Genomic DNA, 11,515 nt, shown 5'->3' with positions numbered 1-11,515 from the left:
TCATTTCTTACCCTTCTTATCTTTATTTTTATCTTTATTATTATTATTATTATTATTATTTTGATTCTTATTATTCTTACCATTATTCTTTTTATTCTGAGGTTTAGGACCTGGAACATACCAAACATTTTCATTCCCAAAATCAGCTTCACTTAATTTAACAATATTAATAATTCCATAATCTACTGTAGCTATCAAAACAAACCCATACCCATTTTTCAATCTCTTGGATTGATCCGAATCTATATGATGTTTATTTTGATAATTTGTTGAATTAATTAAATCATGAAGTTGTTTTAAGGTTGGTAATTTATATTTATTAACATTTTGTACCAAGATTTGAAAATTTGGTAATGGTGGTGATTTCTTGGAGAAGTTAGGGGATGGTTTCCATATATTGAATGTTGGTATGAGTTTAGATTGAGTTGATGATGATTGTGGTTGAGGTTGGGTTGAAGGAGTGGAATGTGAACGGAATGGGATAAGTTTTATTGAGTTATAAATTTGTGAATATGAAGTGAATTTTTTTGATGTAAAGTTTAAATTTTGAAAGAAAGGATAAGGTTTATGACCAAATAAATTAGTTATAAGATTTGGTAATGTGAAATAATTGATCCATTTTAATAATTGGCTATAAACCCTTTTCATAGGTGATATAGTTTGAAGTTTGGGTATTATTCTTTGTTCTTCATTCTTCATAACAATAAAACCATGTCTTTTTAAATAAGAATAAACATGATATTCATCAATCTCATCATCATTATCAAAACAATAGGCATAACAAGCTTCAATACTCATAGCCAGATCTTTATCTTCAAACCAAGGTTCAATTGAACCTCTTTCAGCTAAATAACAAAATTCTTCAGGTCTTAACCAACATTTATTTTCTGAATCTATAACACCACAAGTTTGTAAAAAAGAACCTTTTGGTTTTGTGATTAAACCTCGTTTTTGGCTAGATATCCATATTGCTTTGACATGTTGTTTCACAACATGACTTCTATCACCTGCAAGAGCATCAAACATTGAATTTCTACTTTCTTCTAGTACAGAATTTTGAAGATTTGTACCATCTGGTTCATAATCTTTTTCACCACGTTTTGGTAATGAAGTATCTTTTATTTTGGTTAAGTTTCTCCAATCTTGGATTTCATCTTCGAATTCTATTTGAGTGTCTGGGTTAGCTGTGCTTGTGAGTAACGCTTCTTCGTCTTCCATATTTGAATATTGTCTGTCTTGTGTACTTTTAGTTCTTTTAATATGACACTTTTTGAAATTTTTCATATACTTTTTTAGTGACACGATTCGGTGACAGACGCTTTCTATGATTTTTTAATTTTTATAAGCGTTGAAACCCTTTGAAAAATAGCAAAAAAGGTTGTGATTTATCCAAGGAAACTTTGGTGATTTAACTGGTATTGAGCATTTATTAGTCATTTCAATTGAGAATTCAGAATTAGTTATACAGGTGTGTTTTTTTCTATTGTTTTAAAGCATAAATTTTAGTGGAATTGAAGCTGAAATTGAAATTTATCAGATCATCAAGAAGCACAAGAGCACAAGAACTAAAAGAACAAAGAACAAAACAGACAATGAGCACACAAGAAGAAGAACTCACGCTGTACTCAGTATCAGCATCCATTTACAAGGACATCATGGAAACCATCACACACGAACTCTTTGTGGATGCCATAATGAGAGAACAAATCACAAGAGCTAAATATGGAAGACTCGAGACAGGAAACACACCAACACCAGTGGAAACACCCACAGCTTTAAACAACTTGAATGGGAATGGACTGCTGAGTGCTAGTACAAGTCAGAATAACACAGGGAATAACAGTAGGAACCCTTCACCAAATCCAGAATTACTCACGAGAATGGCTTATTATAGTGTGATGGGACGAGATATCTTTGGGAACGAGAAACAAAGTGATAGTAGCAGATATTTCACTTGTGATAATTGTAGCAGAAAAATTGCCGGGAATAGGTTTGCTGCTCATATAGATCGTTGTCTTGGAGGTCGTTCAAGGAAGTGAAGTGGTATTTAAAAGAGGGTTTCTTAAAGGGAATCATGGCATTTTATTAAAATAAACATTTTTGCATTATTATTAATATGAAGTCGTAGAAGATCAGGGGAAATTAGAGGATATACTATACAATGGTAGGGGATTACAATAAGACACACCATTCTCTATAAAGCCAACCATGAATACCACTTGCTAACTCCTTGTTATCCTAGTAAATATTCCATTATTTCAATTTTGGCAAAAGTTTATTATGGAGTGTCCCGTAACGATTTTCTTGATAAAAGGGAAATTGAAATTCTATCAGAATGGCAAATTACATGTCAAACAACCCCATCAAAACAAAGCATAAAAAGGGGAATTGAAGGTTTTGTTTACTTGTTGCTGTTTGAAATCATAAAAGAGAAGAAGAACACAGAAATGAGTGATCTTTTGGAACTTTTCAATATAGAATTGAATAATTTTAAACAAAATGAGCACATTTCTAAAGGGTTAAAAGATACTAGAAATTTCATAACAAAATTAGAAACTTTAGAGAAAGAATTAGAAGCTGAACAAGATGAAAAAGAATATAATCAAATAATAAGTGAAGCTAATAATCATCATAAAGTATGGGAATCAAATTTAAAATCAAATTTAAAAAATTCAAATTCAACTTTAAATAAATTTAATAAAAATATATTGGATAAAATTTATGATTTTGAATTAAATGATGTTTATATTTATAAAATTGATAAGACCCCATCAAATCTGAAGCTTATTGATAATGCTATAAAGCTACATTTGATAAGAAATGGTGATTTAGATATTATAGTGGATAAAAATGATGATGATAATGGTAATGAAGTTTCTAATGAAGACCCAAGAATTGACTTAAGTTTATTAAGTAAATTTACAGAAATGAATCAAATATTGAAAAAAATCCAAAATAGAGACTTGAGTGATGCTATCCAATGGGCTACCAAAAATGAAAATATATTATTAACTCAAATGGGATCAGATTTAGAATTTAATTTACATAAATTACAATATTTAGAATATTATCATTCAGGTCAAATTTTTGAAGCTGTTAGATATGCTAAAACTTGGTTCCCAAAATTTATTAATTCAAATTCTTCAAATCTGACTGATGTTTCAAAATTAATGTCTTCAATATTATTTAATCATAATGATTCAAATTCTCCATATCATAAACTTAATAAATTATCAAATTCAAATTTTCAAGAAATTTCTATATTATTTTCAAAAAAATATTGTTCAGTCTTGGGATTTTCATTTGAATCTTCAATTTTTTTAATCTTATTATCTGGTTATATCTCATTCCCAACTTTTTTAAAATTTATTCAAATTAAACATCTAAACAATAAATTAGATTGGACAACTCATAATGAATTACCATTTGAAATTAATCAACCAGATTTCTTAAAAAGATTTCATCCAATTTTCATATGTCCTGTTTCAAAAGAAGAAACAACTTTGGAAAATCCTCCAATGGCATTACCATGTCATCATATTCTTTCCAAACAAAGTTTACAAAAATTAAGTAGAAATGGTGGAAGTTTTAAATGTCCTTATTGTCCAACAACTTGTATTCCAAGTCAATGTAAACAAGTGAATTTTGGTAGTATTTGAATTACATCTGATTATTGATTTGCTAATGATTTTATGGATAGTTTATGGTATATTTGATCATATTAATGAAGTGTGAATCAACTGATGATATTGGGAAAATGGTGGTTTATGGTGTATACGAATAGCTTATGAAATTTATGTCCTATATGAAGAATTATTATATAATGTATTATTATTGATTTCTGGATAAACTAAAATCACAAACTGAGAGATGAAATACCTTGCAATACATTCAATACTACCAAGTTGAATATATTCAAGTCTATATAAGAAGAAGCTACAATTTTAAGTATTAATTGAATGAGATAATATTAATGGCACACAGTACCGAATTATATATAATTAAACATTAGAAGAAAGTTCGAAAACAAACAAATCTTTTTAAAATCAAATCCTTTAAATATTCCCAAAAAACCTGTATATGGGAATAAAAAATCAAATGCAACATCAGAAAATAAACAATCACGAAAAATGTGATATAAAATCTTGATAAATAGTAGAAAAAAAATAACTTTAATCATAACTTGAAGAAAAGTAAGTCAAATATTCAATAGAAATCTTTTGAATATGATATGCTCATAGAATGGGTATAAAAGAAAAACCATATATGGAATGAAAAAATAACAATCTAAATTTCAAATGATTATTAAATCATCTAAAATAAGAAGAAGAAGAAAGTTGAAGCAACTGATAATAAACTACCACCTAATGGTAATAATTGAGCAGCAGCACCTTCAAATGAGGAAACAACAGCAACTGATGAGGTTGAAGCTGATGATTGAGTAGCTGGGGTTGGAGCAGCACCTGAGGTAGCAGCACCTGATGAAGCTGGAGCTTGACCTGATGGAGCAGCTGAAGATGGAGCTGGAGCAGCTGGAGTAGTACCTTCTGGAGCGTTACCTGATGGAGCAGCTGAAGATGGAGCAGGAGCAGTACCTGATGGAGCAGCACCTGATGGGGAAGCAGATGATGGAGCTGGAGCAGGAGCAGATGATTCTGGAGCTTTACCTGATGGAGCAGCTGAAGATGGAGCTGGGGCAGCTGGGGTAGTACCTTCTGGAGCGTTACCTGATGGAGCAGCTGAAGATGGAGCTGGGGCAGTACCTGATGGAGCAGCACCTGATGGAGAAGCTGAAGATGGAGCTGGAGCTTTACCTGATGATTCTGGAGCTTTACCTGATGTAGCAGCTGAAGTTGGAGCTGGAGCTGGGGCAGTAGATGATGGACCAGCAGATGGAGCAGCTGAGGTTAATGGACAGTAAGTAGTGTATTCAGTAACAGTACCTTCTTTAGTACTGGTAACAACAGTGACACCAGTGGTAACTGGAACTTTGGTACAACCATGATCACCATCACATGAAGTAATAGTAACAATAGTAGTTGATTGATCATTTTCAGTAACAACTGAAGTTGAACCTTGACCACCGTTAGCTGGTAATGTAGTTGAACCAGTTGAGAATGAACCGTTTGAATCAGTAGTTGGGTAGAATGAAACAATACCAGTACCAGTTGGTTTACCATCTGAACCAGTGAAGGTAGTAGTGTATGGAGCTGGGACAGTGTTTGAACCTGAAACTGGGATAGTAGTAGTACCAGTAGCAAATGAACCATCTGAAGTAGTTGGGTAGAATGAAACAATACCAGTACCGGTTGGTTGACCATCAGAACCAGTGAAGGTAGTGGTGTATGGAGCTGGAACAGTGTTTGAACCTGAGACTGGGATAGTAGTTGAACCAGTTGAGAATGAACCATTTGAATCAGTAGTTGGGTAGTATGAGATGATACCAGTACCAGTTGGTTGACCATCTGAACCAGTGAAGGTTGTAGTGATTGGTGATGGAACAGTGTTTGAAGCTGAGCTTGAACCTGAAACTGGGATAGTAGTTGAACCAGTTGAGAATGAACCATTTGAATCAGTAGTTGGGTAGTATGAAATAATATCAGTAGCAGTTGGTTGACCGTCTGAACCAGTTAAGGTTTCAGTGGTTGGTGATGGAACAGTGTTTGAAGCAGTGTTTGAAGCAGTGTTTGAAGCAGTGTTTGAAGCAGTGTTTGAAGCATCTGAAGCAATGTTTGAAGCAGTGTTTGAAGCAGAGTCTGAAGCAGATGATGATGAAGCATCGTCATTGATGGTGTTTTCTAATTGGAAACTGGTAGTAGCTCTTCTAACTAATTTTTTACCATCAGCAGTAGTAACAGTAACTTCTGGTTTGATAGTGTATGGAGATGATGAAACAGCTTGAGCATAAACTTCAATAACTAAATCTTCTTCAGATGGTTGAGAAACAGTGATATCAAGAGCATCTTCAGTGGTAGAGTCTTCAGCATCAACTGAAGCTTCAGCTTTAACGAATTTGTAATGTTCAGTATCAGCATCGGCAGTAACTTCAACAGAAGTCCATGGACCTAATTCAGCTGGGACATAAATAGTCCAGTGTGGTTGACCATCTTTCAATTCACCTTCAATTGATGGAGTTGGACCAGCAGATGATGATGAAGCAGCAGATGATGAGGCTGATGAAGAAGCATCAGATGAAGAAGCAGCAGATGAAGAAGCAGAAGAAGAAGAAGCAGCAGAGCTTGATGGAGCACCTGAACCAAATGGAGCACTTGATGAAGCTGATGAAGAAGCATCAGATGAAGCAGCAGATGATTCAGATGATGAAGCAGCAGAAGATGATTCAGCACTTGAAGAGGCAGAAGATGATTCAGCACTTGAAGAGGCAGCGGATGATTCAGCACTTGAAGAGGCAGCAGATGAAGATTCAGCACTTGAAGAAGCAGCACTTGAAGATTCAGCAGATGATGAAGCAGCACTTGAAGATTCAGCAGATGATGAAGAAGCTTCTGATGATGATGAGGCTTCTGATGATGATGATTCAGCAGCAGATGAAGATGAAGCTTCTGATGATGATGAAACAGCAGATGATGAAGAAGATTCAATAGTTGATGATGAAGATGATGATGAAGATTCAGCGGAACATTCTTGGAAATCACCTAAACCTGAACAGTCGAAAACTAAAGCATTAGTGTAAACTGGACAGTTACCTAAGTTGATCAATTGACAAACAGTTTGTTGAACGGTTTGAACTAAAGTGGCACCTGCAACACCAGCATAGAAGATATAGTATGATTCACCATCGAGTAATGATTGATCACCAGATGGAACGTTGAATTGGAATCCAACATAATCTAATAAACAGAAGTTTGGAATTGATAATAAGAAAGTCAAGTATGGAATAGTAACATCATATGAAACAGTAGCTTGACCTTTTTCTAAGTTAACAGTACCTTCAACATTTGAAATATCAGCACCTAATGAAACAATTGAGAAATCAGTAGCATCAACTGGTTCATCAAAAGAGAATGACCATTCAATATGTAAAACTCTTGATTTGATTAAGAAATCAGTGGTTTCACCGGTAATAGTGTAAGCAGATTTGTAAGTTTTATCATGAATTGAACCAGTAGCAGAGTTGTAAGTACATAATGAACCATCTGATGAAACAGTAGCTAAATCAGAAGTAACAGTTTGGATACCTGAAGCAGTTGATGGTGAAGCAGTTTGGGATGATGAAGTACCTTGAGCAGCAACACTTTGGAATTGAAGTAAAGCCCAAAACAAGACTGAGATGAAAGCGTTTGATAACCACATCTTCAAATAAATTAAGCGAATGTAAAACTTGTTTAAAGGTTTGGATAATGATTTAAAATATTAACGAAACTTCAATTATTGATGGAAATCCATATCTCTTTATATATTTAAAAGATTTGGATCTCATTTCAATGAATATGTATTGTTGAAGACAATCTCTTTTTGGTAATGAGTATGAACAAGCCTAGTATACATATAAATGTTGAGAGTAAAACTTCAGTATAACCGTAGATCTATCCAAAGCATCCATGCTAAGAGGTAAAAACTAAACTTTATGTCTCATTGAATATGCTGGAGATCAAATAAAGTTGATATGTTGTTGCATGGGGGACAATTTTGGGTATTGATGTAATATGCATGTGTCACATACAAGCTCAAAAGAGAATGAATTCTCGTACTCTACTAACATTTCCTCTGAAATAGTTAGGAATACTGGATCTTCATAAACAATTAACTTTCCTAAAAGGGTAATAGAGATCCTAGTACACGAGAAACCTTCTTTGATAATCAGTAGAGACTGTAATTAACGAATTGGATTCACGTATCAGATCATTGAATATCACGAATATCAAAATCATCGACCCAGATTTATAATTGACACCAAACTTTAACAAAAAAAGCCGTTAATAACCACACACCTAACATGATACATAGTTCAATACTCAATCAAATCTGTTGAATACGTATGTGAATATGATTTAAGCGATGCCATTACTTTAATTCTCAAGTTCCAACCTGCTCATTATTATTACACGTACCCCTTGTCTTCACTTCAGCACTTTAAGTTTAGCAGCAGCATGCTGTATAAGCGACACGACAGACATAGACTTCAAAAATATGTAAGTAAGTACATACGTGACTCTTTTTCAGGAGGTGTTGATATGTTGATGAAGTATCTTCAAGTTTAACCAGCATGAAACTAATGTAGGTAAAACTTTAATCTTCAAGGTATTTCATTTGGGTACATAATCAGTTCCAAGTTTAGAGTTGAATTATGCCAAATTAAGCCATGATTAAGATTTAAACAAAAGCTCAGCTCAAGAGTCAACTGGTAAGTAAGACTTCCTAAAGTTTAAAGTGTATACGTTAAACTTTTTCAAACATTCTTCCTCATCATCTGCGTACTCTCGAAACTTTAACCATATTTGATCACTATAATTTGAACTTCAACATTAGTATCCTAATCCTGGACCCTTGACCGTGATTTCTTGACCAACAGTAGAACATCAAACACACACCAGTGGCCACCACCAAATACCCTTCTACTCCTCCAACCAAAGCTCTCAAAAGTTCAAATCCTCTATTTGGTTGCATGATGTATCATGCTAAGTCGACATGACAGCAGGGCATCCCTGTAATGCGCTGTATTCTTGAAGAATTCACAGGCTAAATTTCTTGAATTGAAAGTTGAGCGTGGAGTAATGAACATTGAACCGGACGCCTTTGGTGTCACTAACCAACAAGTTGTACCCATTAAACCCTCTTTCATCAGCCTTAATGGTTTAATAAACTTTGCATATGTTTTGATTATTTTTGCCTTCAAAATTTGTTTATTTTTTTTTTTCAAAAGCTTTTTTTTTACGAAAATTCAAACTTGTTACGGACACGGGCGAATACGCTAATCTTTTAAGAATCTTCACCAAGTTTTTTCAATTACAAATTACAAATTGGGGGTAAATTTGAAAGGAATGCAAGGATTGGACAGACTACAGGTGAAAAATTGGACTGTGGTGGGCATGTTGATGTCTCTCCAAGAATTAGCGAGGTAATTTAGGAATTGAGGTCTCTGTGTGTGGTTCTCTTGCATGCGTCATTTCCTGCTTGATTGGGTCGCTAAAAGGCTGGTTATAGGTATAGGTTGTACTTAACTTGTCAACTATTGTATCAATCAACTGGGTATTATTTGTAGAAGGATAGTTTGAACACTTTGGACGGTTGAATTACAATTTACAATTGGTCTCAAGAAGATCAAGATTTCAGATACTTCATTGCCAGATTCTGCTGAAAATCGATCTATAGGTGGCTAACGTTTTAATTTGTTTGTAGTAGTTTTCCCTTGTTCTAATAATTACGGATCTTGATCATGAAATTCGTACCGGGTCAAATCTTTGAACTGGAAGAGGAAGACCAGCGAGCTGGAAGAGACGAAGATGAAGAATCAAGATGATCAATGATCATAGATCTCGAATTCCAAATTGATGATCTTTTGAGATCCAAGACAACCGAAGAAGTTTACCAAATTGGAAGATTTGCGATACTTATTCAAGCGAATTATTTATGTTTAAAGACGTTGGATTCGGTACAGGGATTAGTAGTTTTGCAGAAGTTCTCATCAAAGTTTAATTGAAAGGAGTTATAAGTTATTACTGAATTAGCAAAAGAACTAGCAATCACGATCTTATATCTTGACTGATTTATCTACAAGTTGTGGCTTAAGGTATAATGGTTTAATTGAAATCTCATTTCGTATTCTTCAATTGCTTCTTTGGTGATATCTTAGAGTTGAAAATTTCATATCAATACTTTAACAGTTACAATTTTACTCGTATTCGTATTAAGTACTTTGAAACTTAATGCTCGAGCCTAATTGATGACTTGTACCAGCATAACATGATACCTCATTTTTAGACATGAACATGAACAAATGATGGTTGAATTTGAATTTTGTATAGAAGATGTCATAGGTATAAAACATTCACTTCCCAAAGGCTAGAATATCCGATATCCAATGGATAAATTCATTCAAGCTGGTTTATTATTAGATCAAACAGCCTAGTATTCCATTAAGATAATCAAGGTGTCAAGATGTCCACTGTCTAAAGCAAGGTAATCAAAGATCAACACATCAAGTATACAACGAGTGTCAACGACTTGACGCTTGTAGGTTTAATTACATGCTCATGAATTGTACTTACAATTACGGGTTCAATCATGTTTGAAGGGTTGAAATTTCTTGTGCTTACAAGTTACAACTTACAAGTTAGCTGCTCAGTGCTCAGTGCTTACTTACTTAAAGATACACGTAACACCAGGCTAAGCTAGTAGCCGCTATAGCGTATATAGTAATTTGTTGGGAAAAACTGTACCGGTACAGGTATAGCGTATAGCCGATCATAGAGTACTTACTACTCAGTACACAGAAAATTGGAAATAGGATCAAATTGATCTCCTAAAAGGTGTTTTATTACTAGCGTCAAATTGAATAAATATGGATGATCAATTAGTTGGAAGCGTAATACGTAGTACGCATCATCAAGTTATCACGGCGCTCACTGTTGACTCTACATGAAAGCTCGATTGATTATTCTTTACAATTTTAATTAAGCAATAAATCATATATGATGATGTATGACTGATCGGATATGTGAACTCATATGCTGTATGAATAAATATCAATTGACATTATAAACGTGAAACTCATACGCCCTATGGCTACTATTTTAAAATACAAACAAAAAACATAAATTTAAAAACGTAACTTCATTAAACTTTTCAAAAATACAATAAATCCAAAGTTATATATTATAACCGTAAAATCAAACTTTAATTATCAACAGAAGTTGCAAGTTGGAAGTTGAAACTCATGAACAAGACTCAATTAAGGACTTTTATAAACTTTTCATAAATCTTACGATTCAATTCACTCCAAAATGGAAAGTTGACACCATGAATATACGCTCCAATTCTCAACGCCTTTAATTGTTCATAAATGACTTTCCCATATTTTTGTATCCTATTTATCCATGATATCCATATTAAACATATGAAACAAAATACCAGAATTGAACAAGTAAACTAATCATAACCACAATCATATTCAAACATCCAAGAAATCAGAAGCAACAAGTAATTCCAATGCCATCTCTGTTGGAATATTAAATTCTGGAACGTCCACTGAGTCCTTATACTTGTTGTTATAGTACAAATACTCAACAACCTTGTTCAACAATCTTCCATCCATCTCTTGTAGTCTGATCTTACGTTCCTCTGTTTCTCTAAAAGTTGAGCTCAGCATGTTCTTGATCGTTCCTGAGACCATCGCAGCGTCTTTTGAAATGATGAATTCGAATCCATCTGATGAAACCAGTGTGATGTATTCAGTCATATTGGTGGCGAAATGGGAATTTGAGATTTTTATATGGTTTTTTTGGTGAATAGGGACAATGATAGTGTGCGGATATGATAAACAATGTTTTATTCC

The 11,515-nt window shown here is 33.8% G+C and overlaps 5 protein-coding genes across 5 annotated transcripts; 2 read left to right on the top strand and 3 right to left on the bottom strand.

The window, feature by feature from the left end:
* SEN54 (tRNA splicing endonuclease subunit SEN54) lies at positions 1-1,218 on the bottom strand (the record flags this gene model as incomplete). Its single annotated transcript, XM_011276528.1, has 1 exon — positions 1-1,218. One exon carries the CDS (start codon positions 1,216-1,218, stop codon positions 1-3), a length of 1,218 nt encoding a protein of 405 aa, XP_011274830.1.
* Positions 1,219-1,592: 374 nt separating this feature from the next.
* On the top strand, positions 1,593-2,039 carry SGF11 (SAGA histone acetyltransferase complex subunit SGF11; the record flags this gene model as incomplete). Its single annotated transcript, XM_011276527.1, has 1 exon — positions 1,593-2,039. The coding sequence occupies one exon, from the start codon at positions 1,593-1,595 to the stop codon at positions 2,037-2,039; it is 447 nt and encodes a 148-aa protein (XP_011274829.1).
* A 408-nt stretch (positions 2,040-2,447) lies between these two features.
* RMD5 (ubiquitin-protein ligase RMD5) lies at positions 2,448-3,659 on the top strand (the record flags this gene model as incomplete). The annotated part of the gene is made up of 1 exon (XM_011276526.1): positions 2,448-3,659. The coding sequence occupies one exon, from the start codon at positions 2,448-2,450 to the stop codon at positions 3,657-3,659; it is 1,212 nt and encodes a 403-aa protein (XP_011274828.1).
* Positions 3,660-4,314: 655 nt separating this feature from the next.
* Positions 4,315-7,314, bottom strand: BN7_2832 (Mucin-1; the record flags this gene model as incomplete). The annotated part of the gene is made up of 1 exon (XM_011276525.1): positions 4,315-7,314. One exon carries the CDS (start codon positions 7,312-7,314, stop codon positions 4,315-4,317), a length of 3,000 nt encoding a protein of 999 aa, XP_011274827.1.
* Positions 7,315-11,131: 3,817 nt separating this feature from the next.
* Positions 11,132-11,419, bottom strand: ELC1 (elongin C; the record flags this gene model as incomplete). The annotated part of the gene is made up of 1 exon (XM_011276524.1): positions 11,132-11,419. The coding sequence occupies one exon, from the start codon at positions 11,417-11,419 to the stop codon at positions 11,132-11,134; it is 288 nt and encodes a 95-aa protein (XP_011274826.1).
* Positions 11,420-11,515: the final 96 nt, after the last annotated feature.

Source organism: Wickerhamomyces ciferrii, contig 00075 (genome assembly GCF_000313485.1).
Source record: "Wickerhamomyces ciferrii WGS project CAIF00000000 data, strain NRRL Y-1031 F-60-10, contig 00075, whole genome shotgun sequence".
Taxonomy (NCBI): domain Eukaryota; kingdom Fungi; phylum Ascomycota; class Saccharomycetes; order Phaffomycetales; family Wickerhamomycetaceae; genus Hansenula; species Hansenula ciferrii.
Note: the sequence above shows the minus strand (reverse complement) of the source record. Positions and strands in the feature narration are given on the sequence as shown.